General features: G+C 45.2%; 1 protein-coding gene across 2 annotated transcripts in view; it reads left to right on the top strand.

Moving 5' to 3' along the window:
* Positions 1 to 7,106: 7,106 nt before the first annotated feature.
* Abhd6 (abhydrolase domain containing 6, acylglycerol lipase) overlaps positions 7,107 to 26,671 on the top strand; it is a 49,263-nt gene continuing 29,698 nt past the window's right edge. Inside the window, exons 1-2 of one of the 2 annotated variants that reach the window (XM_021647329.2) lie at positions 7,107 to 7,335; positions 25,459 to 25,602. In XM_021647329.2, coding sequence (XP_021503004.1) covers positions 25,484 to 25,602 — 119 coding nt within the window. In that variant the 5' untranslated portion in view covers positions 7,107 to 7,335; positions 25,459 to 25,483. Of the gene's footprint in view, positions 7,345 to 25,458; positions 25,603 to 26,671 lie in introns of both variants that reach the window. The other variant, XM_021647328.2, reaches the window with a different exon arrangement.

The following is a 26,671-nucleotide window of genomic DNA, read 5'->3' on the forward strand; positions in this document are numbered from 1 at the left end:
TTTAATTGTGAAGTTAAAAGGCAGTTTATTTGTGGGAGGGAATTCCAACAGGAGTGGGGAAGGAGAGTAAAGTTAAGAAGGGTGAAGGGGGAGATTATGATCAAAGATGATGATACAGACTTGAAAGGCATTATGGTAAAGACTATTTTGTATGAAAATTACATGCAAACAGTGAAAGGTAAGGCATAAGACTAACTGGACACGTTGAAGTGGATGTTTATCCAAATCCACTAGAGAACCAGAAAAGACAAACCAGAAATGGGAGGCGATATCTGCTGCACCTATCACTGTGGACCGTTAGGAGCGTGGAGAAGGAGGTGGGGGATGGCTTAGTGGGCGAAGCACAGAGACCTCAGTCTTTGAGGCATGGGTCCCCAGGATGGCAGCACGCACTTGTTAGCCCAGCACAAAAGGAGCTTGAGGTCATGTTGTGTGGCCACTCCAGCACAGCCATGAGCTCCAGGTTCCGTGAGCCACCATGGCTCAAAAACTAAGCAGAAGCCGGGCGCAGTGGCGCACGCCTGTGATCCCAGCACTCAGGGAGGCAGAGGCAGGCGGCTCTTATGTGCGTCCCAGGCCACCCTGGTCTACAAAGCGAGTCCAGGACAGCCAAGGCTACACAGAGAATCTGTCTCAAAAAACAAAACAAAAACAAAACTAAACTGGAGAGAGACTCAAGAGAACACCCTAAATTGGCCTGAGCCATGGGGGCTAGCTGTCACAGCACATTTTTGCTGAATCGTTCCTCCTTTAGAAATGGTTTCTTTATGATGAAGATTTTCCTGTGCTCCTGAGTGTGCCTCGGTAACAACTGTGATGTTTCATAGGTTTTTGTTTTGTTTTGTTTTTGTTTTTTTTCAGACAGGGCTTTTCTGCTTAGCCTTGGATATCCTAAAACTCTATAGACCGGGCTGGCCACCTGGCAGAGATCCACCTGCCTCTGTCATGGAGTGCTAAGATTAAAAGTATGTACCAACACCACCCTCACTGGCTTTTTTTAATCCACTTTTGTGCTGTGCCACACTGTGTGAACAATGGTGCTTCTGTTCCAAGTCCTGAGGGCTTCTCTCTCTCTCTGTGGGACCTGCCATCATGAAAGGCTGTTATCATATATTATTGAAGACCACAGAAATGTTTCTGTTTGGTACATGGGTGGTCATTTCTCTTGATCATATCATTTCAACTATGTTGCATTGTTAGGTACATTTCATTCAATAGTGAGTTCAGTTCTATAGAGGGGTTTTAATCTAGCAACATGGCTACTCTGGTGGGAATACAGACATATCTTTAGCACACACCTTTAATCTCTCTGGCAGGAATACAGACACAGCCTTAGTACACACCATTAATCCCAAACAATGAAGGTAAAGCTTGTTGGAAGAAGGAAGCATTGCAGTTGTAGTTCCTTGTGAGTTCAGTGCAGGTCAGTGGAAGCAGGTGAAGTCAGAGAGCAGCACAGAGTAAGAAAAAGAGGAGGCAGTTTTACTGGGAGAGTGTTATAGAGACAGGTTGAGGAGAGAACAAGCTACACACAGGTGAAGACAGAACGAGACAGAGAATGAGAAGAAGCCAGAAGTTTAGAACAGATTGCTAGAGTTAGTGTGAGGCCAGGCAGAGCAACACAGTCAGAAGCTGAAAGAAGCCATATTGAATCAGTCAGCTTAGAGAAGAGTTTGCGGCAGATAGGTGAGTAGAACCAGCCAACCAGAGTTCAGAAAGAACTAGAAAGGGTGAGCTTATTCAGCAGTACATCTCAGAAGCTGAGACTTACTGTGAATTCTAGACCTAGGTAAGATTGTATGGAGGCTAGAAGCTTCCAGGACTAGGCCTAGGTTAGCAGAAAGAGGCAGTAAGCTTGGAAGATGATTACTTCAGGTGAATAAGAGATACTTTCATACAATTCCCCACTGGGAGCTGTTTTAACCAGAAGCTCTCTCTCATGATGAAGAGAAGTAAATTAGGACACTGGCCCTCTTGCCTTCCCTCTTCATCTTGCATCCCACAAGCTCACTTCTTCTTGACCTTTTCTTGGTGTTATCATTGGAATCCCAGCAATTTGGGGGTTTAGTCTTGTTTGCTTCTTCTTAAGGTTCCAGGTTAATGTTGTGGAAAACTTCCATCATTTTCCAGTTCTTGCTGTGGTATCTGGAGAATTTAAGCTTGGGAGAGGATCTCTCAGTGGATTCTCAAAGTCAAACTCCTGTCCATCTCAATCATAATTCTCCCTGACTTAGTGCTGGGCTCCACTGGCATTTTCCACAAGTGAACTCACTACAGTAAAAATTATAAATACAGGGGATGCTGAGAATGAGGCTCAGGGGATAAAGCACTTGCCTTGTACCTGTAAGGACCTGAGTCTGGATATCTAGAACTCACACTAAAAACCAACCAAAAAAGTGGGACATAGTAGCATGTGTCTATAACCTCATTGCTCCTGTGACAAAATGGGAGTTGGAGACAGGAAGCTCAGAAGCTCATGAGGCAGCTAGCCTGGTTTACACACAGGGAGCAGTGGGAGACTGCTCGTCAGAACAAGGTGAACAGTGGGACAGTGGGGAACCAACAGTTGAGGTTGTCCTACGGCCTCGACATGGGTGGCTTGGCTCACATCACACACACACACACACACACACACACGCCACATTTAGGACTTCTTGATAGAGTCTTTCTGTGATCATATGCTACAGACTGACACAAGTGACCTGTCTGGTTTGGGTTTTTGTTTTCGTTTCTTCTTTCTGTTTGAGACAGTCTTGCTATCTAACACCACAAACTCTGAAATTTAGACTCAAAGGAACATTCTTCTTAAAGGAAGGCATCAGAGTGAATCTTTTATACCCGGACTTCTCTGCAGAATTGGAAGGTCAGGAATAAATATTACAAATATATGAATAACCAATATTTTGAATCATTTGGGAAGATTTTTTTGGCTTAAATATGCTAGTGTGTTATAGATTTTAGAATATTTAGGGTTAGAATTTTCCACATTCCACATCCTTCATATTTAATTCTATTACTTGTTTCAGTAGCTTAGTGGCTTCAACATAAATTTTGTGTTCAGACATCTACAAGTTTAGATCATGACACTATTACTGACTATCCGTGTGACTTTAGTACATTATTCAGTCTCTCAAAGCCTCAAAAATGTCCTCGTGTAAACTGGGGCCAGGAAGAGTACCCACCTAATAGATTTGTGAGAGAACCTATGATGAAGCCATGAGCATGAGATGAGGCGTGCAGGAGAAGCTAATTAATATTTGCCTGTCCTGTGCTACTCATCCCTGGAGACATGGAAGTGGAAAAGAAAAGAAAAGGAGCCACAGCCTGGGAGAGCTGAGACTCACCTAAATAAATACATATTCTAGTGAGGTCCCTGTGTGTATGCACATGAGAATGAAGAAACAGGGAAGCCAGTGTCCTCTGAACTGTAGACTGAGCAGAGGGCTGAGTGGCCAGCTTACAGGTACAATGCAGATATACTAGGGGCTGGACCAGGCAAATGCTTTATAAGATCAGAAACTCATCGAGCAGGCATCTGGGTACACATGGACTCTTTTGTGTTTCATTTTTCTCTTGCAGCACTTCCACGCTGAACACGGCCTTTGTGTGATTTTCTTATATATAAATGGGCTCTGTATTAGTTAGTTTTCTTGTTGTTCGGATCAAAAATATGACTAGGAGCAAGTGAAGGGAGGCAGGGTTTCTTTGGGCTTACAATTCGAGGGTTACAGTCGATTAGGGGGGCAGCATGGTGTGAGGCCTCTGGGGTCCTGGCAGTTGTGCCATGAAGCGCAGAGGGATGAGTGTCAGCTCACATTGTCCTTTATGTTCAGTCTGGATCCCCAGGTCCTAGAATGGTGCCACCCATATTCACCAGCCCTCCTAAGACATCCTCAAAGTGTCCAGGGGTTTGCTTCCCATGTGATTAGAGATCCAGTCAAATTGAGAACAGTATTAATCTTCACAAACTCTAAGTCTTTGAGGGCAACTGTTGTTTTTGAAAAATGAAAATCCTGAACGTTCTATTTTACCAATAAAGACTCAGGAGCCAGATGCTGGGGTGAAAACCTGCTAGCTCAGAGAGGTAGAGAAAGCACCCAGCTGACCTTCCTTCTTCTCAGCTCAGGTCTGGATCGAGAAAACCCAAAAGGCTCATTAGCTCAGCTAACAACCCAGGAGCAAAAGGCAAAAAAAAAAAAAAAAAAAAAAAAAAAAGGCCAAGGGCTTGCTAGCTCAAAGCCCTAAAACCCAGGGAACTGAGGAGTTGAAGCCTAAGCTAAAGCTAGAGCTTGAGCTAAAAGCTTTCTTCTCCATGCTGTCTTAAATATCCCTCAACTCAAAGTCCCTCCTACTCTTTAATCCCTGTCAGCTGGTTTCTAGCTCTGCCTCTTGATCTAAGGTTAATGTTATTAAATCCTGTGTACAGAAAGCTCTTGGATTACTGGTGTGTGGTAGAACTAGATGAACCACACCATAATCGCTGGTTTATAATAAACAGAAAGTTCTTGGATTTAAGGTGTGTGATAGGGCTCAACCATACCAAAGAAACAGAAACAGGGTTTACAGTTTACAATTTTGGGGTTCACAATGAGATCAAATATCGTGCAACAGGCAATTAGTGAGTCTTGGGCCCACAAAATGGCTCAGCAGTCATGGTGCTTGCTGCCACACCTGATGACCTGAGATCTAATCTCAGGGCTCATATGCTGGAAGGGAAGAATTGACTCAAGTTGTCTTCTTACTTCTACACACATATTATGGTGATGTATACACAGACACGCACACACATACACTCATTCAATCAATAAGTGTTATTTTTTAAAAAACAGAGTGACTTATCACTAAGAGAGTGGTAAATTCGTAGTAACGTTGATGAAGTAGTAATTAGTAATCTGCAATCTATCGGGTAATCTCTCTGCAACATGGTGCATCGAGTGGTCATGAGGACTGCATGAGTTGATGCCCAGTGCCTGCAGAACAAACAAGCATGAAACAGCAGCCACTGTGGATGCCACTCATTGCTGACTGACATGCTGCTAAGACACCTCTACAGACTTGGGATGGAACAAGCCTGAGGCGCTCTGCGGAGCTGCTGCCAGAGGAGAGCTTTCAAAACTCTCTGGTAATGCTGGGGCGAGACCTGACAGCTGATAAGGAGTTTCTGTTTAGTCAGGAAAGAGGGAAGCTCCTAGGACCGCTCCCTACCCAGCAGCTCTGACTCCGGATGGTAGTGTTGAGAAGCGTGAGGACTCCACTCCGCCGGTGGCAGGGGGAGGGGTAAGGTGTTTGGAGGGCTCCTTCATTTCTTCTTGCTTCCTTGGCTTCACTGTAAAACTCAGGCCTACTTCAGGCTTCTCTCTTGTCAGCTATCATGTGACTTGGCTCTGAGGTTCAATTAAGTATGTCTATACAATAAAAATGAGAGGGGAAAAGACTCCAGGATCTTGGAGGTGTGGGACCATAGGCTATTGATTAAAGGAGGAAAAACAAACAAACAAACAAAAAACGAGGACTAGCTACCCATTTTTTAGTTTAGTTTAGTTTTGTTTTTGTTTTCTTTTTAATTTTTTTTGACAAACTCAAGGCCTCCCATTTCTGTTTGTTTTTGTTTTGCTTCTATTCACTATATAGCCCTTGGCTGGCCTGGAACTCACAGAGATCCGCCTGCCACTGCCTCTCTAGTGCTGAGATCCAAACCTGTCAGACCTGGTTTTAAAAAATCACCTACCACTGTTCGATGTCCCAACCCATTTTTCAAGTACTGAAGGGGGAAATTTAACATATTTAAAAAACAACCGCTCTGAAACACACACACAGTAAAGGTTACAAATGGTTTCCAGGCTGGGCCTTCTATGATGTTGTTTGTTCATTGATCTCATTCCTTCATTAATTAAATCCTGAAGTCATCCCCTCAGCATCTGGTAAATGCTCCCTGAGTGCAGGTTGTAGGGCCTGTGGTAAGCGGCCAGGGTAGCACATTTGGGTTCCTTGCCTCTCTGGGCCTGTTGTGAGGCCACTGGTGAGTAGGTGGGTTGGAAAGGTACAAATGTGACTCATCGAGAGAAAGGAGGCAACAGAGATTTGTCCAAGCCGCACAGCTTTTGATGGATGATTTGCTACACAAGCTGTGGAAACTAAGTCAGATGCAGCCCTTGGGGCCTGAGCGATAAGGCTGCCAACAACTGGCTTGAGCCCGAAATCTTGTCCCAGACTTTGGGCTAAATTCCAGAAGCCTGATTCAAAGGAACTTTGCAGACCGGAGTGTGCACCGTTGGCTTCAGAGACCTCCGCCTGGAATCTCTGAGGCTTCTTGTTCATTTTTAGAAGGTAAGACCCGCTCAGCTTAGTCCAGATCTGTTTGCTCCAGAGAACTTGTGTGACGCGCTGCGTGGCTGCTCTTACAGGGGATGTAAGGGGTCCAAAGTCCTGTGGGACTCCACCAGAGTCTGGAGATGGAGGCAAAGGAGCTAGGACTCAGTGTTGTGGGGAGACCTGTATTGTGAATATAGCGGCGGGTTCTTTTTGCTCATCTCTGTGCAGCCAGTGGGTGCGCAGTACATATTCGTTAAAAGAATGACTAGGTGTTTTGAGGGGAGAAGCTTGCCGCACAGTAAGAGCCTAACCGGATTTAGGGAGGGCCTCTGGAAATATCTTAACTGAGACTGCGGAACAGAAAAAGGAGCCAGGCCACACTGCCCTTCGCTTGGTCCTACAAAGGAAGAAACGGTGATATACTTTTCAGAAAGTTTCCCTAGCCCTCAACCTACCGTCACCCTTTAGTTCAGTAGCCGAAGCTTGCTTTGGATTTCCCAAGTGCCCCTAAGCTCTCAGGGCCAAGATCCTGCTTGAATCGTGGTGGGTGCAAGGCTCGGTAGCTCCAGACACACAGTAGATGCTCAGTAAACGAAACAGTGCCCCATGACCTGTGGCTTCGCCTGGCAAAGTGGCAATGCCTGTTCCCTCATGCCTGCCCCTGAGCACTTTTTGCGGGAGGGATGACTCAGTTAGGCTTCTGAGAGTCCAATAGGCGCACGTGCCTTAAATTGTTGGAAATGGACTGCTGGGGAGGGATACTGACTGTACTTCCGGGTTTAATGTTTTGAGCTGGGGATGCTGATTAGCTCCGAGGAACGGTCCGGCGTCCCCCAAACAAAACCCGGCTGCTGAGACACAACGCCTGGGGCGTGCTGGGCTGTTTTTGTGTCGGGGGGACCAGAGAGAACGCGTTGCGCCTTTAAGGAGTCAAGCCACGCCTACCGCTGAGAGCAGAACGCGCAGGTGCGAGAACCTGGGCCCGGAGGGCAGTGATCCGGCTGCGGGACCCCGGCCTCTCAGGTGAATCAGGTGAGCTAGGTGGGCGGGAAGGGGACGGTGGCTAAGCTCTTAGGAGAGGGAAGGCAGCCTCCATGCACTGACCAATTGTCCTCACTTTACGAGGAAAGTCCCTTTCGCGCGGCATTGCAAGGGTGAATGCAGATGAGTCCGATATACTAACCTCCCTTCCTATTCCATTTTCCCGCTCTCTTTTAAGGTGCGGGGAAAGGCCCGAGATGTCCCCAGGCCGGGTCTCCCCACTGGCTGGCCGGCTGCCAGCTTCCTTAAGCCCAGGGATAGAGTGAGACCCAGTGGGATCTGCATCCTATTTCTCTTCCTCCTCCGGATCCTCCGCGTTTGCACCAGCCGCGGTCCCTTTCTCCTAGTGCCAGGGTGGATTTAGTTCCCCACCCCCATCTCCACCCCCAAACCCTGCTGCCCACACCGCCCTGGATGGAGCAGGGCTACAGCTTGCTCTCCTGTTACCAGGGAATCTCAGCATCCTTTTGCGGATTCGTAGTCTCATAGATTTAAAAAAAAACAAAAACAAAACACTTTTTTTTTTTTTAAAGCTCTAGGACCCTGTTTTCGGAGTTTGAGAGAAAACTGGGCAGGCAAGCTGTAAATCTCTATGGCTGCTGGAAGGAGGGGGATGGAGAGGAAGAAATTCGTGTCCTCTGAGGTGGGGTCAAAACAGGCTTAGCAATGGAAAGTCTGCAACTGTGTGGAAGGGCTCCGAAAGTCCGGGAGCGACACTGTTCAGAATGTTAGGGCAAGCATGCTTAGGATCCGAAGAAGAGGTGGAAAGGGGAAGGGGGGAAATTCGCTTTTTGAAGGAGAGCTCAGAAAAGTGGGTAGGTTTAGCAGTGAAGATCCGTAAGTAGCTGCCTCCTGGGAAGGGCTACTGGGGTCTATGTGTACTTATCGCACTGAGGTGATAAATATTCCTACCTTAACAGTCTTCGGGCATATCAGCCTTGCTAAGAGATGTCTCCTGACTAGGTGACTGACAGACCCAGTTGGATCAGCTCTTAAAAGATCATGCTTTACCGGGAGGAAATGCTTTCTTTTTCTGGGCCTCAACAAAGACCACCAGACTCTAGTTTCCTCTCTTGCATATTGCACTTGAAATGTTTAAAGAAGGACAATTGTGATGCTTTTCTCTTCTTAAAAAATAAAAAGAAAGAAGGAAGGAAGGAAAGAAGAAGGAAGGAAGGAAGGAAGGAAAGAAAGAAAGAAAGAAAGAAAGAAAGAAAGAAAGAAAGAAAGAAAGAAAGAAAGAAAGAAAGAAAAAGGATGCACTGCCAGGGAGACCAGAGGTGGAGCCCAAAGCTCATGATGGGAGAGGCAAGTCCTGTTTGGCTAGCTAACACTCCCAAATGACCTAGTCCTCTGTCACCTCCCCTGCCATGAGCAGACTTCTGTACTCTCCCTAAGATCTCTCTCCTTCCACTAGTATCAAACCATCTCCTTTCAGCTGCTAGTACCTTAGCATGTCCCAACTCTCTTTCCCTTTGGTGGAGTTGGATGCAGGTCTAACCACTCTGACAGCCAGAACAGGCTGTATCATCCCTTCTTACACTGTCTGGGGCTTTCTGGGCACCTGTAGAGATGCAGATTGTGAAATGCTAGCTGCCAGATGAAGCACATGTATGATTTACGCCCTAGTCCACAGACCTGTGGGGGAGGCCACATCCACCTAGTGGGGCATGGAGGGAGGATCAAGCCATCCACCTAATGGGACATGGGGGAAGGATCTAGTGGCTGTGTGTGCAGGGAGCATGTATTTTGAGCCATGAAAAAAAATTTATTATCATTTATTACAGTTTATTCACTTTGTATCCTGGCTGTGGCCTTCTCCCTCATCTCCTCCCAATCCCACCCTCCCTCCCTCTTCTCCCCCTATGCTACTGATAGGGGAGGTCCTCCTCCTCTTCCCTCTGACCCTAGCCTATCAGGTCTCATCAGGATTGATTGCATTGTCTTCCTCTGTGGCCTGGCACGGCTGCACCCCTCAGGGGGAGGTGATCAGAGAGCCCTGCCACTGCTTTCATGTCAGAGACAGCCCCTGCTTCCCTTACTAGGGACCCTACTTGGAGACTGAGTCTATGGGCTACATATGAGCTGGAGTTTTAGGTCCTTTCCATGCATTGTCCTTAGTTGGGGTATCATTCTCTTAAGGGGCCCCAGGGCTCCTTTTTTTTTTTTTTTAAAGTCCCATGTGCTAGGTGGTTAACAGAAGGAAACAGTCTTGCTCTAGCTGAACCTTGAAGACAACCTTTGCTTCACTCCCTGCTCAGAAATCCTTCATGGCTGGCTGCCCCCAGCTGGTAGTGAAATACTGAATGCAATTGTAATGGCTAGCATAAAGAAAGTAAGTACTGAGTGCCTGGCTCTGTCCTAGGCTAAAGAATGTTACCATGTTACTTCCCCGATAGCACCACTGTGTGGGAGTCTGGTTGACACAGTTCTTAGGGGAGTGGTGTGAAACTCCAGAAATGGCCCTTCTTCAGACACATTGAGTTTAACTTCAGAATGTCTCTGAGCCATTGACTTCTTACCCAATTTTAATGACTTAAAAAAATTCTTTTATTTATGTGTATGGTGTTTTGACTGCATGTATACCTGTGGAGGTCAGAAGGGGGTGTAAGACCCTCTGGGGCTGGAGTTATAGATGTTTGTGAGCTATCATGTGGGTGCTGGGAATTGAGCCTGGGTTCTCTTCAAGAACAGCCAGCTACGTCCCACATCCACGACTAACATCTTAATACTCTTATAATATAGGGAGTAGAAATATGGCCCCTGTGTTCCTGGTACTAGTTTATTTTTCTAAAATTAGCCTTTGTGGGCTGGGAGTGAGGGAGATACACTGTGAGAGCGCTTGCCTGGGATGTGATAGGCCCGGCGTTTAACCCTTGGCCTAGCTAACGAAGTCAGTGAAATTTCTCTGATCATCAAGGAGTTGTTAGTGCCCTTCGGGGTGAACGGATGGACACACACACACACATACACCTCTAACAGGAAGCCAACAGGTAGACTGGTTTCCAAAGTAATAGTAGGTCTGTGATTTTTGAACCCTGTAACACCACATTTCCTCACTGCAGCATAGCCAGATCACAGGGAGAAAAACTCATGCTATATGGTGGTGTATTTGCTTTTGTTCACCTGTAAAAGGTTGCCCCACGATGGTAGGCTTGGGCCCACATCTCCGCTCTGCTTGCTATGTGGCTGTGGGCAAGTTACCTACCCTCTGAGCTTCTGCTTTTAGGAACCTTTCCTACATTAGAGGAGAGCAGTGACCCTTTGATAAAGTAATACACCGAGACCAGTGTGTGTCGCCAGTGTCAGGAAGAGCTGTGATTGTTTGCCACTACTTTGAAGCTATGTTTAGTATTTAATCACAAATAAATCATATCCTCTATTTGAAAGTTTGGGCGTCTGAAGTTTTGTCAGTTCTAAGACATGTGCAGTAAGACAGCAGGTTCACCTTCCCTTGCTTGAGCTTTTAAGATCGGTGGCCTGTGAGCTCCAGGGGGCCCTGCATAGTGAGAGTGAGTGTGGACACACATATTGTGCAGCTGGAAGTGTTTATACAGCTCTATGCAAGGAGGAAAACCTGTTCCAGAGATGGCCTGGGGCCACTGAATGTGTTGCCTATATAGGCTTGTCTTGGGGGAAGATGTTAGAGCCAATGATCATCTTTGGGTTTGGGAGGGAAAAGAGTAAGGGTGAGTGGTTTGTCTCAGGAGACTGATGAGCAGCTGAGAGAATATTCTTTATCAGTTCTTGGTTGTTTTGGTGACTAGATCAGTCATTGTGCTAGGACTTCAGAAAGAAGGGCAGAGACATGGCCTTTAAAACTGTTTGCAATATGCTGAGAGGCAAATTCTACAAGTTGTTTTGGTTTTTTGGTTGTGCTTTTGCAGGGTGGAGGAGTATGGGTGTGGGCGCTGAACCTAGGGCTTCCCACATGTTAGGCAAGTGCTCTCCCACTGAGCTACATGTCCACCTTTTTTTAAATTAAAAGTTAACTACATGTTTATCTGTGTAGATCTGTACATGCACACCCCAGGACACACAGGAAGAGTTGGTTCCCTTCTTCCATCTTGTAGGTTCCTGGGTTGAGCTCAGACTGGCAAGGTTCAGTGTCAGGCACTTCCCTACTGAATTATCTCCAGCTCTCCCTCTCCCTCTCCCTCTCTCTCCCTCACACACACACCACCACCACTTCCACCTCTACCTCCTCCACCACCATCAGTTTTTATTTTTTCCTTTTGAGACACTGACTGACTGAGACTAGCCTTGAGTGTTCCCTGTGCTGGCAGGCTTGGCCTTGGCGAATCTCCACCTTAGTCTCTTTTGCTGCTAGGATTACAGGTTTGAACCACCAGGCCAGCGGAAAATGTGTTACTTTTTAATTTCTCTAAAATTGCATTTAGTTGGAATAAAAATTGACAGAGATATTGAGTTTAGATATTTTGAGACATAAATCTTTGTAAATTTTGCTCTTCTAGGCAATGTAAGGGGACGAAGAATTTTATTTTTGTGGGGACAAAAACACTTTCTGGGTTTTCTAGTATAGTAACAACTAGCCACATGCTTCTATTTTAAAAATTGTTTGAGATTAAATTTAAAATTCAGTTCTTCATGTTTCCAATATGGCCAACAACTGAGTGAGGCAAGCCTTCATTGGGAAGTTCCAACGGGGATAACTCTAAAACTCAGAGAGACCTCAAGGAAGCTGTCTGCTGGTGACATTAAGTTCCCTTTCTGCTAAATTGTCTACAGGCCAGTTGTGTACAGGAGTGCACATAGAGCCGGTGTATCATCATGAGGAAGGAACATAGGAATCTTTTTACACTGGTTTTGGCTGTTCCACTGGCTTTTTCCACTGCCATAAGAAATGGTATGCTCCATTCTGTGTACACTTAGAGCCACGGCTGGGAAGGGCTCCGCCGTAGATCAGTGGTAAAGTTCTTGCCTAGCTTTTAAGTTCCAGAGAACTTAGACTACCTACCCTGGGCGGGGCCCCTCTGGGACACAGATATCCTGTTTGGGCAGGAGATGGGGTTCAGTTGACAACCATTTGCTTAGCATGCATAAAGCTCTGTTCTCCATTCCCACTACCACATAAAGCAGCATGGTGGTGCCTGTAATCCCAGCACTGTGAAGGCAGGAGGATGTGCAGCTCAAGGTCATTCTTCCTTATATAGTAAGCCTGAGGCCAGCTTGAGTTATATGAAACAGCCAGCCAGCCAACCAGCAAGGCTTTTAAAACAACTGTGCCAAGGCTCCCCTCCTGAACCAGCTGAATTGGTGAGAGATGCTGATACAGAGCCAGGCTTTATGAGTCTGAAAACTGCAAATTTAGAACCCTTGACAATGGAAGACGTTACTTCTAGGTAACTTTAGTGCATAACTCCAAGTTCTTCACTGAATTCCCATGGTGATGAGACAGGGGTAGAAGGCTTTGCCAGGATAACTCCCCCCGCCCCCCAGGAAAAAATTTTCTTTTGTTTTGAAACCATTGTGCTTGTCATAGCTTGTGAGTGGCACGAGCAAGTGAAGGCCAGGGATGCTGAAGGCAGGACAGCCACCATCGCTCACGTGGCATTCATTGTCACTTAGTAACCTGACATGGACATGCTTTTCATGACATGAAAATGCTTCTTGATCTTGGGTGTAGTTGTCTGGTCACAGAAGAGCAGGGTGCTGTCAGGAACCCTGCTGGTCAAGTAGTTGACACTTCTATGGCTTCATGGGCTGGGTTGGCTACCGCAGGGGAGCAGACAGAGCTGGAAGGGTTAAGCTGAGGTCCCTAATTGCTGTAGGTTGGGATCTTCCTCTTATTAAGTAATTACCTAGAATAGCAGCAACCATTGTCTGAGAAGTTTCCAGAAGCTTTGGCTATTGGCCTAGGAGGCTTGCCTTGTCATGTACCTGGGCTAGGAGTCCAGAGGCTACACACAAGGACTGGACAGCAAGCTAACCCAAATATGGGATAGCCGCTCAGACCCTCTCCATAAAGCTTAAGCAGCTGTACAGTCCTTGAACAGGGCAGGGCAGAGGTAAAGGTGTGGTGAGTGGCAGGGCTGCCTGACTGCGGGGACAGCAGGCTGACCTTTTGTGCTGTGCACAGGGAGCTCCCAGTATCTGCCAGTCACTCCTTTGAACCTTCCCTTGCACCATGTCATCCCCACACTAAAGTTCTGAGAGGTTAAGTTCAAAGTTCAGTGGCTGATCAGTGGCAGAGCAGAGATTTGAACCCAGGTTACTGAAATGCAAAACTGATCCCTTGGGGAGGATGTGGAGAAAGGGAGAACAGTGCCTACAGGCATGACCTGTGGATGAGCCGAAGCTTACAAGGCAAGAAGGACCAAGTATGCCAAAGCCCTAGAGGCATGGAAGGAATGATGCATCTAAGACTTGCAGACTAGTCTGGGAAAGTCATGCTGGGTGAGTGAGGTGAAAATGACTCTTGAGAGATGACCAGGCTCCACCATCTTAATAGCCTTGCACCTGGTGCTGAAGGCCCTTGTGAGCCAAGGAACAGAGGAAAAGAAAGCAGTGTGACCCTGTGACCCCACTGACCTGCACCCTCTAGCCAACTGTTCTGACAGTAATGTCCATTGTGGTGGTAGCCATAGGAACGGAGAGGACAATGGCCAGGCAACCCTGTGGACTCCTGACTCCTCCATGAGAAACTGTGTGGTGGGCTTTCTTCTCAGTCTGAGAGTTGGTTGTATTTTGACTTTCTAGCACACCATTTGAAATTTACTAAGTGCCCAAAAGGGGGCAAGGCACATTGGGTCTTAAGTGCTTAGAACAAGTCGAAGGTATGATCTGGCCCATTCAAAAGCTTTGGGGGAGGGGAAATGAGGTGAGGTAAACTGGGGGTGCCAAGGAAACTCTACCTGAGGATCTTCCTTGTTTTACTAGAAAGAGCTGTAACTGGTGTAGAGAGAGGGATTAGTGGAGAATAAGAGAAAGCCAGCGCAGAGTCCACAGAGGTTCAGACCTTTAGTTGGTCGCATGTCTCAGTCCCCCAAAGTGTCCAGCTTGGAGATGGGAGCTAGAAGTTCTCATACCAAGAAAATCCTCATTAATAGATTCATGAACATGCAATATTAGGTTCCATTCTATCATTCCACTTGCTGCTTTCCAGCCTGGGGGCGAGCTCCAGGAGCATCTGTGGCTTGTCATATCTTCCAGGCTATAGATGCCTGTAAATGTTGGACAGATCGGGGGCTGTAAAATCACTACTTTAACAGAGAGGCAGGAGTTCATGAGCTCAAAACAAGTGATGTCTGAGGGCCTCCTGGCTGATGTGTTGAAGCAGTAGGTAAGATCTGATATTTTTATGTGTGTCAACAGTTAAAGAGAAGGGATAAGCACCTCTGCAGGGGACAGAGACAGGGAAATGAGAGGATTGAGGGGCCCTTGAGAAACAAAAACTAGAAGATTTTTTTTGAAAAAAAAAAAAAAAAAAAAGGCCCTGATGTCACTATGGTAACCAGATGTTAACTGGATACATTCTTCATGCTATTAGCAGCTAAGGGGCTTTAGTCTTTGTTCTAGGGATTATCACAGAGTTGTAATTAAAGTAGTTTAGTGTTTGTTACTCCATTTGTGTTTGTTTGAGACAGTCTTAAGTATCCCAGGTTGGCCTCAAATTTACTGTGTACCTGAGGATGACCTTGTGCTTCCTACCTTTCTGGCTGTGATTACGGTGACCGCCATTATGCCTCCTTCATACAGTATAGGAGATGCAGCCCAACCAAGCGACATCCGAGCATGTGCATGCCGAGGGACATCCTCTCTGGCTTCTTTATACAAGACTTCTAAGTTTACTATGAAAGAGTGTACTGGTTCCCAGTGGCAAACTCCTGTTCACTGCATCTTTTTTTTTTTTTTAATTTGCATACAAAGTAACAGTCCTCACCCCCACCCCCAACACACACACAGGGTTTCCCTGCTTAGCCTTGGCTGTCCTGGATCAGACTGGCCTCAAACTTACAGAGAGCACCTCCCGTCTCTGCCTCCCAAGGGCTGGAATTCAAAGTGTGCCCCACCACTGCCTGTAAACCTAGTTCTTAATGTACTGTTTTCCAGTACTACCCACCAACTATGAATTTTTGAGTGTGGTTTTATCTTGTGTCCTTTTTCTTTATGTCTTTTTATACTTTCTTACGGTTTTTGAACAAGGATTTCTTTCTCATTAACATAAATTTAAATAGCCACCTATAACTATACTTACTGAAGCAGACAGTGCAGGATAACTCCCTGCATTTGAGGAGCTTATATGGTATTTTTAATGAAATGGGGGGAAAAGATTTTATACAGGTGCATGATAGCAGTTCAGAAGGCACAGAAAGTATCCATTAGAAATCTCGCGCTCACTCTGTACTTCTCCCAATCCTGGTTTCCTTTCCCAGAGCCAGCAGTTATTCCAGAACCATTTTATATACATGCAAAGCATGTCTGTATATTTCCTCTCTCATTCTCTTTTCGATGCAGAAGTCTTATTTTACCTACTGTCTGTTTTGGTTTTGCTTGCTTGCTCATTTATTTATTTATTTTAGACTGAGTCTTGCTCAGGCTAGCCTTACACTCCCAATCCTACTGCTTCAGTTTTCTGAGTAATGGAATTATAGATGTCTATCACTATGCCTGGCTGCTCTACTGTCCTCTTTCTCTCTCTTTTAACTTAACTATGTACTTTATTGTTTATTACTCACTGGAGCAAATGGGACTGCTTCATGATTTTAAAATGTACTTATTTTTCTGTGTCTGAGAGTTTTGCTTGCATGCATGTATGTGAATCATGTATACCTGGTGCCTGTGAAGGACAGCAGAGGGTATGAGATCCAGTGGCACTTGAGTGACAGTTTGAGGCCCCATGCTGGTGCTGGGAACTGAACCCAGGTTCTCTGCAAAGCAGTCAGTGCCGTTAAGAACCAAGCATCTCTCCCGTCCTGAATAAATGTAATTTTTAAAAAAACACAAGATCTCACTAAGTGCCACTGCTGGCTTGGAAATCACTGTGTAGACTAGGCTGGCTTCTAATTTACAGAGATCCACCTACCTCTGCCTCCTAAGCGCTGGGATTAAAGTTGTGAACTACTATACCTGATTGTATTCCCCATTATTTTAATGTCCAATAATTTTAATTTGCATTTAATGGCTTTATGTAATCTTTTTAAAAGCTATGTCAGCGACCAGGCATGGTGGTGTACTCCTGTAATCCCAGCACTTGGGGAGGTAGAGGTAGGCGGATCTCTATGAGTTAGAGGCCAGCATGGTCTACAAAGTCAGTCCAGGACAGCCAAGGCTACACAGAGAAACCCTGTCTCAAAAAAACAAAACAAAACCAAAACCCCAAATGAACTATGCTAGCATTTGTTTACCAGATCCCATTTAGGTGGGCATATGAGTTGTTTCCAGTCTTGCATATAAATAACCTTGTATCGAGATTTTGTAAAATATATTTTGATAGAAAATAAGGGTGAATTCTAAAAGATAGAGACGTTGTTAGGTCAAGGGAAGGCACACTTTACATTGCCACAGGTTTTGACAACGTACTGTGCCATGGAGTTTGTTGGTGGTTGTGAAAACTGGTACAGGATGTGAGAGCATCGGTGTCTACACAAGACTCACCTCATAGTCTCCGACGGGTTCTTGCTGAGTGAGAGCCTCAACCCAAGGACTTAGTTTCCCTGGGTCTTACTTCTAATGACACTGGCCTCTTTTCATGGGTTTTAGAGCTGTTTCTAGGTCCTTCCTGGGGAGTTGTTATCTGGGTCACTTATTTCTCCACCTGTCCTTAGTGTCCAGGGGCTTTTTATGTTCTAAGGAAGTTGTCTAATGCCTGATATGTGTTGGCAAAGTTTGATCGTGTTTATGTGACCTCTTACCAAGTGGACTTTAAAAGTAATTTTATGCACTCAACTCACTACTCTTCTAATATTGATATAAAATTAATTTAGCATACTGTTTTGTTATGGCCTCTGGAGGCTTGTGTGTCTTAAAATGGCCTTCCCCATGTGAGACATTTTTAGTGTTATTATGATTTCTTCTAGAACTTTCCTGGTTCCATTTTTCATGTTTAATACTAACATATCTGGGTCCTGGGGCCTAACTTTTCCCTCCCATTGCCTCATACTTTGCTGTGGAGCCTTTGCCAGCCCCAATCTGTTGTTCTAAATGCTCAAATGCTGTTTTTGAGCATTTAGGCCCCTCTTCACTACCCATTAGTTATGAGTCTTTTTCATTCTTTCTAGAAGGTAGCATTTAAGTAAGCCCTGGTCTAGATGAGGAAGAAGAGTTCGAGGTTTCTATTTGGAGCTCTTTGTTGAGCTTTGTGCCCTGTGCATGCTTGTTTCCTTCTGTTTGACTTTTCTTGCTCGTGGTGACTTTCCATGCTTGCCCTATCACCCACTTTCACCCTAGATACTTTCACCTAAGATACTTAGATACTTAGATACTCCCAGTGCCTGACTTTGTTATCTAGATGCCCTGCCCACTGTGCCCTTTTGCCTACTTGGGGAGTTGCCTGAGCTAGAGGTGGACCATAAAGCTGCAGGATATGCGTATTACCCATGGGCTGAGAAAGCCCTCCCATCCTCCTCAGGCAGAGCTGGCTGGCTGCCAAAATGTCCGGACTCCTCATTCCTTGCATGGTCTAATGCTTTGTCATTTTACTTCTTGTGATCACAGAATCTTCTTTTCAGCTCCCTCCAAAGCCAATAATGTTGGGAAAGAGTCTGCTCCTTGAAGATTAAGTGTGAGGTTTTAATGGATTAGATTATCTAAAACAGGAACAGCATTCCTGAGGCTGAGGCACTCTGAGTTCCTGTCCAACCTGTGCAGGCCACCTGTGCCACAAGTGAGTCTTTAGGTTAGTATGTGTGATGGAAAGGGACTAAGTATTTGTGGGGAGTGTCTTCAGAACTCTAGTATACATTTATTATTATTATAATATTTATTTATGATTTATTATTATTATTTGTTATTATGATTTCTAGTATACAGCCCAAAAGCACCTACAGTTTCCAAAGACTTTTCAGGAGAAGGGCTCTAATATAAAGGGTGTCCAGAAGGCAAGGCCACAGGGGAATGACAGTGTTCTACTGGGGAATGTGTCACTGGAACCAGCCCTGGAAATAGGGAGGAATTTATCACTTCGCTAGGAGAGCAGGAGCGGAAAGGAACAGAGCAGGAGGCAGTGTGGGCAGGCTTGGGGCTGGAAGCTGGTTTGTTGGGATGCAAGTGGGCATGGGGTGAGTCAGCTTTAGAAAGCTGAGTTTCGACCATATGGAGTAGCTCATTTTATCTGTGTGGAAGTTAGACCAGCAAAGCTTAATCCTTGCCATGACCGAGATGAGTTGAGTCCTCCAGGGGCTGTTGTTGGAATGCACTTGCTGTGCCAGAATGACATTTATAGAAAGGGAGCCAGGAGAAACAAGAGCCAGATTCCAGTGGACAGTCAAAGGAGCAAGTCTGAGTGATGGACAGCTCTATATCTGACGTGGCTTGTTTTTCCCACTTAGTATCCCCACTAAATACTGAACCAAGCTGGTCTAATCAACTGCTTGCCAGGGACCTTCCCAATGTAACTCCTGATGCTGTTTCTTATAAGAGTGTGACTCCTAAGGCTGTGTGTCCCTGTATGGGTGTGACTCCTAAGGCTGTGTGTCCCTGTATGGGTGTGACTCCTAAGGCTGTGTGTCCCTGTATGGGTGTGACTCCTAAGGCTGTGTGTCCCTGTATGGGTGTGACTCCTAAGGCTGTGTGTCCCTGTATGGGTGATTCCCAATGCTCTGGTCTTGTATGTTCGCTCCTACCTACACATGGATATTAAGTGCTTGGAAGGCAGGTATTGTAATTGAGAAGTGAACTTTAGATTTTACCAAATTAGTAAATTATTTAAATTTATGGAACTGAACACTGAACCTAGGAATTTGTACATGCTAGGCAAGAACTCTGTCACGGAATGGTATCCCCAGAAGCCCCAGAAGTTATTAAAACTTAGATGCAGTTCTCTATAGACTCAGACAAGCTAACCTGAGTGATAGTATCTTTTCACCAGTATGTACCTGGTGTGTTCAACAAGTGAGAAGAAGGTACATTGGCATTGAGGAGGCTAAGTAGATAGGGGAACTGTCAGCAGAAACTGGTGAGTCAGGAGAAACAGGAAGTGCTTTATCTGAGGCATGACCGTGGGGTGGTCAAGCAGGCATTAGAAAAATCTAGAAGGAAAGCCTGTCAAGTATATTGATATTTATAACTTCCTGTAGGAGAGAGTGGTGGAGAATAGATGTGAGGGAAGAGTCAGGAAAGCATCATGGGAATAACCAGGGGAGAGTAGAAAGCCTCTGGAATGATCAGGGAGAAAATGGGGAGAGCATTGAGGTGTTCCAGCCAGGAATGCTCAGCCATAGCTTCTTTCAATAGCAGAACTATGGTAACCACAAATTACAACATAGGATTGAACTCAACCAGAGTCAAGGAGGAGACAAGATGGCTCCAGAGAAGGTAGAGGAGAGCTACACAGGGTTATTTTAGGGGTTACTCTTCAGGGATAGTTTTGAAGAATCAGTTTTGCTTTCCAGGAACTGGTTCAGAAGTCTGTGGACATACAACACTATTGACCAGTGGGGACACTGCACTCAGATTTCAAGAACACACGTTTTTCTTTTCCAACATTTCTTTATAGTATTTTAACTATAACACTCACCCCACAGTGGGAACTGAACCTATTCTACCACTGAGCAAGTCCTCCTGCCCAACAAAATAAACCACTGAATTTATTTTGAGAGAAGATCTTGCTAAATTACCCCGGCTGGCCTGGAACTTGCTACTTAGGCTAGGAAGGCCTTCAACTAATGATCCCTGGCCTTGTCTCAAGGAACTGCGATTATAGACCTATGCCATGAGGTCTAGCTAATATCAGTATTTTTTAGGGCTAGGGAAATGACTCAGCACATAAGGTCTAGCTAATATCAGTATTTTTTAGGGCTAGGGAAATGACTCAGTACATAAGACCACTTATTGCTCTTGCAGAAGAGGGTTTAGTTCCCAGTACCCACCGGGTGGCTCACAAACATCTACAGCTCCAGTTCCAGGGGATCTGCCCCCTCTTCTGGCCTCAGTGAGTACTGTTTCCATGTGGTACACTGGCATGCATGCAGGCAAAATACCCGTAAACACAAAATAAAAATAACTATTTTCTTTTTTCTCATCTTTTGAGCCAGGATTTCTCTGTGTAGCCCTGACTGTCCTTGAACTTGCTCTGTAGACTAGGCAGGCCTGGACCTCACAGAGATCTGCCTGCCTCTGCCTCCCTAGTGCTGGCATTAAAGGTGTGCACCACTACTCAGCATAACAATAACAGTATTTTTCTAGTGGTAAGTTTTATGGGGAGAATTATGTTGCAAAACTAAAGAAATTTAGCAGCCCTGAATAGTTTCAAAAACAACCAGCAGAAATAAGGAATGAGCTGAATGTGGTAGCGCACACCTTTAATCCCAGCACACAGGCAGTCAGGGCAGTCAGAGGGGGATCAATGTGAGTTCGAGGCCAGCCTGGTCTACAAAGGGAGTCCAGGACAGCAAAGGCTAGGCAGAGAAACCCTGTCTCAAAAAAAAACAAAACTTAAAAAAAATAAAGGAATGAGCAGGGTTGGTAACGTGTAAAGACTGTTAGTGTGTTAGCATGTGTTGAAGCAGTTCTACAGAAGTGTAGTGGGTATCTAGGAAGTCACTGAACGGGAGTTTCATGCAAACCGATGCCCTGTGCATGCATGCTCTAGAGCATTGTGTGGGAGAGGCAGAGACGAGAAGTAGGGAGACCTACAGGGCCCTGTTAGGGTTCGGGTCATGCTGCTTACCAACCAGATGACGTGGGAGATGATTGTTGACTTAGTTTTCATTGGGAGGCTGTTTCCCATCTCATTATGTTATGAAAGAGGACGTGGGAAGATGCTTGTTAGTCACTACTCGGGGCTGGCACAGGGGAGTTTTCGGTACATGAACACTGTTCTTAGATCTTTGGCTGTGCTGGTAGTGGCCAGTTATTGTATTGGTGCAAAAGACATTGTTTCGGACAGACCGAGGTTTTAGTTTGTCAGCTTTGATGGACTACAGGTGGATGTCAGGGTGTCCCACCTTTTGGCACTGTGATGACAGTGTTACTGCAAATGTGTGGGCTGTGGCTATAAATATCCTAGGACTCTGGGGCAGGCTGGCTGCACCTAGAAGGCAGGAGTGAGTGCAAGTGTTTCTATGTTCTGCTTACTCCTATATTTTGCTCTGTACCCTGAGGAGTAATGCATCATTACTCAAGATCCTTAGCATTCAAAACCAGGGACATTACAGAGTTCTGAAATGTCTTGCCTGATTTCCAATCCCAGACTACACTTGATTTTCCTCATTCAGGGTCTGCCTGGATCTACTGACCTGTCCATCCAGTTCCTCTCCATTCTTCTTTATGATAATAAAGACCCTGAACATGGCTTGGGTGTTAAGGTGTGACAGTAGAGGCTGAGTAATGGGCTCTGTTCTTGGGTGTGACACGGTGAGACTCTTCTCTGCTGACAAAGTGACCAACTCTTCTTCTTCCTCCATTTTGTTGGTTTTTGTTTGTTTAGACAATAAATTCCTAATGAATTGATTACATTGAAAGTCAAACAAAAACAAAGGCATATATCGAAGCAGATATATATATAACCAACTCCTGTCCTGATGTTACCTCCCTTCTCCCTGTGTTACAGGGCTCCTGGGGTCCCTACTTTAATACCATAGATTAGTGAAAAGAGTAACAAACATGAGATAACAAGAGTGTGTCAAGTGCCATTTAAGTGCTTCCGGGGAGTTGTAATAGGACATAAGATTTAGGGGAGTGCTAGCTAGATCCTGTTCTTTGATTGCCTGACATAATTTTAGAATTTTTTTTTTCAAGTCAGGGTTTCTCTTTGTAGCCTTGCCTATCCTGGAACTTGCTTTGTAGACAAGGCTGGCCTCGAACTCAGAGATCCACTTGCCTCTGCCTCCCAAGTGCTGGGATTAAAGATGTGCGCCACCACCACCTAGCCAATTTTAGAAATTTTAAGTCACCAGATTGGGGAAGGGCAGAAGAGCTGAGGACATTAGGGTCTCAGAGCAGACTACAGAACAGCCAGTGGCTGGAATACCCTTAAGTCTAGTGCCCCTTCATCCCATGATTGTGCCCTTCCAAGCAGCAACTCACATGCACATCCCCAGAGCCACACACCACCCACTTACCATTTTCCTGTTTACTTGCAACATCGGGGATCAAACCCCGGGACTTAATGCATAGTAGACAAACATACTGCCGCCAAGCTTCATCCCTGGCTCTACCGTTTTTTCCTTAAATTAGTATCTTTTTACTTAAATTTATTTTTAAAATTAAGATATGTCCCTAGAATAATTTAAAAGTATCTTAAGAGCCAGTGAATGGTTCGGTGGGTAAAGGTAGTTACTGCCACACCTGATTACCTGAACTTGAGCCCCTGACCACACACAGGAGAAGGAGAGAGCTGACTTTTGCAAGTTGTTTTCCATGTGTGTGTTGTAGCATGCCCCTGTGCACACAGACACATACACACCCTCACAAAATAAATAATGGGAACTGACTAGCTAAACTTGCAGGAGTTCCCAGGAGCAGAGATACATTTAACTTGCCATCCTCAGATCTGCTCTCTGGTCTTGACAGGACTTAATTGGCAGAGATAAGTTTCTTAGGGAATACTGGTGTCCTCCAAAGCTGTGTGCTCCTAAAGCCTGATTTAATGTTCTCCTTCTCCTAATCCACTGGGCACTATCCTTTATATGGAGACATAGTCTGGGAAGTTCCAGGCAATACCTTTATGTGGTTTTCTGATTGTTGGTAATTGGTAGTTCCTTGTTCTCAAGGTTTTGGTTTTTCTGTCCCCCACGCCCCAGGAACATCTGTTAATTACCTCCAGCAGGGTAGGGAGCCACCTCCCAGAAGAAGCTAGGAGACCTCTGTAGGTGAAGGATATTGCAGAGAAGGGAACAAGTGTCTGCTCTTTGTCTAAATCACTGGTTCTTAACTTTCCTAATGCTGTGACTCTTTAATACAGTTCCTCATATTGTGGTGACCTCCAACCATAAAATTATATTCGTTGCTACGTCATAACTTAATTTTGCTATTGTTATGGATCATAATATAAATTAACTGATATTCAGGCTATGTGATATATGACCCCTGTAAAAGGGGTCGCAATCCACAGGTCTAGAACCACTGCTGTGGCAGTCAGAAAGCATAGCTTTCTCAGTTAGAGCCTGGCTTTGACCTTGTCAGGGAGAGTGTGTGGGTTCTCTGGGGAAGCCCAAACCTTGATAAATTGATCCTACTACACAAGGGTTCCTTCTGCTCCAAAGATGGACCCTGGTAGAACTTCCCTTGAAAATGTGATATCCACAGCAGACACAGGAAGAGAAAGTTTTTTTCTCTTTATATTTGCCTACCATCTCCAGTCTCAGTGATGTACATGACCTCGGGCATAAAATGTTCTAAGTCCTAGAGTGATAGGATGCCGAGTTACTAACTTTCCAGCTCTGGAGTCTGAATAACAGTGGCTTGTGGCACTTTGTAAGGATGCCCTGTGATATGAAAGAACCATCTTGTATACATCAGCTCACATGAGATGTACAGCCCACAGCCTGCAGATTTTTTTTTTTTTTTTCGAGACAGGGTTTTCTCTGTGTAGCCCTAGCTGTCCTGGACTTGCTTTATAGACCAGTCTGGCCTCAAACTCACAGAGATCTACCTGCCTCTGCCTCCCAAGTGCTGGGATTAAAAGCCAGCCTGCAGATTTATACACATCTATTTTTTGGGTGGTGTGAATTCTGCCAGCCATGTCCCCCAGCCCCTGCAGTGTTGGACTGGAACCCAGGGCCCTATGTGTGCTAGGGTTCTATCTCTGGGCTACACACCTTTCCCCAGCCCTTGTATCTTGAATCTAATAGGGAACCCCTCCAGGGAGCGTTGTAATTACTTAATTTTCAAGGGAAAACTTTCAATGTCTTGTAGCATTGTAGGGAATGATTTCTCCTTCCCTGAAACATGTTACACAGTACTAATCCCGCCTTGTAACTTTGCTTTTCTTTAGTCTGCTTGTACTTTGTGTGTGCCTTGTGCTATTCCAGAACATACATGTTTATTCTTGCTCTGAAGGAAGTGTACTTCTAGAAGAGAAGCAGGCCAGTGATTGGGGCATGCTGGGAAAACTGCTTCCAGTGACTAAGCGGCCGGGAGGACAGTTGCACAAGCAGGCTAGCCTTCTGCCCTCACTACCTCACTACACTCATCTGTAAAATCTGTAACTCCTCTTTCATTTGGTTATATATATATATATTTTGATTTAGTATTAATTTTATGTAAATGGGTGTTTTGCCTGCATGTATGTATGTGTGAAAGTCCTGATGCCTGAGGAAGGTAGAAGAGGGCACCAGATCTTCTGGAACTGGAGTTACAGATGGTTGTGAGCCACACTGTGGGTAGTGAGAGCTCCACCCAGGTCCTCCTCAAGAGCAGCAAGTGCTCCTAAGCACTGAGCCATCTCTCCAATTCCTCTAAGCCAACCTGGGGTACATAATGAGACCTGTCTCAATCAATCAATCAATCAGTGGAAATAGAATATTGCAAATCTATAGAAAACTTGAAGGAATGATACATTATAATTAACATTTTACATATCTTACTTTTTCTCTCCTGAACTTTTAAAAGTGAGTAGTGGATACCAGTCTGTAAACCTCCCCCTCCCCGCCCCCAAGCTTGAGCAGGCTTCTCCTAGGCATGATAGCCTGCATTGTCCACAGCTATAGTTTTGTCATATAGAAGCACTGTGCATACTACTTCTGTCTGATACCCAGGGCTACTCAGATTTCTCCAGTCATCCTGGCAGCATACTCTGTAGTTTTGATTTTCACTTCTTGAAACTCAGTGTCTTCTGCTGCTTGCTAGGTCACATCTAGCTGCCAGCCTGTCTTATTTTCAGGTACCTGTCTCCTGACCCCTCCTTCAGGACGCTTTCCCTTTCTGATTCTTTTTTCCCCTGGGATGGTTTCAATACTGCTGCCCTCTCTTCCGTCTCTACAGGTGTCAGCAAACCTCAAGGAACAGGATGGATCTTGATGTGGTTAACATGTTTGTGATTGCGGGTGGGACACTGGCCATTCCAATCCTGGCATTCGTCGCTTCTTTTCTCCTGTGGCCTTCAGCGCTGATAAGAATCTATTACTGGTAAGTCAGCTGTATAATTGAGGTTTTTAACGTATCGCAATATTGTCTTCCCCACTTTGTTCTGGGGAAGACCTTTGTTGCTTATCATCTTGTCGTGAAATATTTTAAACAAAGAAAAGACATACATCTTTTGAAATCTTTTAAGTTTTTTAAAGCAGTTATTTTTATGTTTATGGGTGTTTTGCCTGTGTGCATGCCCATGCACCATGTGCATGCCTAGTACCCTCAGAGGCCAGAAAATCGTGTCAGGCACCCTCAGATTAGAGTTATGGACAGTTGTAAGCTGCCATGTTCATAATCCTCCGAATCAGCAGTGAATGCTTTTAGCCAGTGATCCATCTCTCCAGTCCCTCTTTTGAATTTGGAATGTGAACTGGCACCTGCTTCAAAGGAGGTAGACTGTTTCAAATTTCTGACACCATGTTGGCCCTCAGGGCCACTCAGACTCCCAAGGCTCCACACAAGGCTCTGCTCTCCTAGCCACCAGTACAGTGATGTCACTGAGACATGAATCAGAAGCATGGGAACACTCAGTGGCAAGTGTGCATATGGCACAGATTTTTTTTTTTAATTTACTCTAGAACTGTTTGAGGTTTTAGTGTTTTGTCTGACTTTTGAGATGGGCTTTTAGGAAGTAGTGGTGGCAAGCTCAGAGTTCTACTTAGAACAGGCTGTACTTAGAACAGGCTGGGCTCAAACTCACAGAGATCTGCCTGCCTCTGCTTTGGAAGAGCTGGGATTGAAGCCAGGCCCTACTACCGTCATTTGATTTTGGTGTTTTGAGATGAGATCTTGTGTAGCCCAGGCTTTCCTCAAATGTACTATGAAGATGACTCCTGATCTTTCACCTCCTAGATCCTGGGATTACAGGGATGTCCCAGCACATCCAGACTTGCTCTAGAATTGTTTTTTTTTCCAAGATTTATTTATTTTATGTATATGAGTGCTCTATGTTCATGTACACCTGCATTCACATCAGAGTATCAGGTCACATTATAAATAGTTGTGAGCCACCATGTAGTTGCATGAAATTTAACTCAGGACCTCTGGAAGAGCAGACAGTACTCTT

The sequence above is a fragment of the Meriones unguiculatus genome, chromosome 9 (assembly GCF_030254825.1).
Source record: "Meriones unguiculatus strain TT.TT164.6M chromosome 9, Bangor_MerUng_6.1, whole genome shotgun sequence".
Taxonomy (NCBI): domain Eukaryota; kingdom Metazoa; phylum Chordata; class Mammalia; order Rodentia; family Muridae; genus Meriones; species Meriones unguiculatus.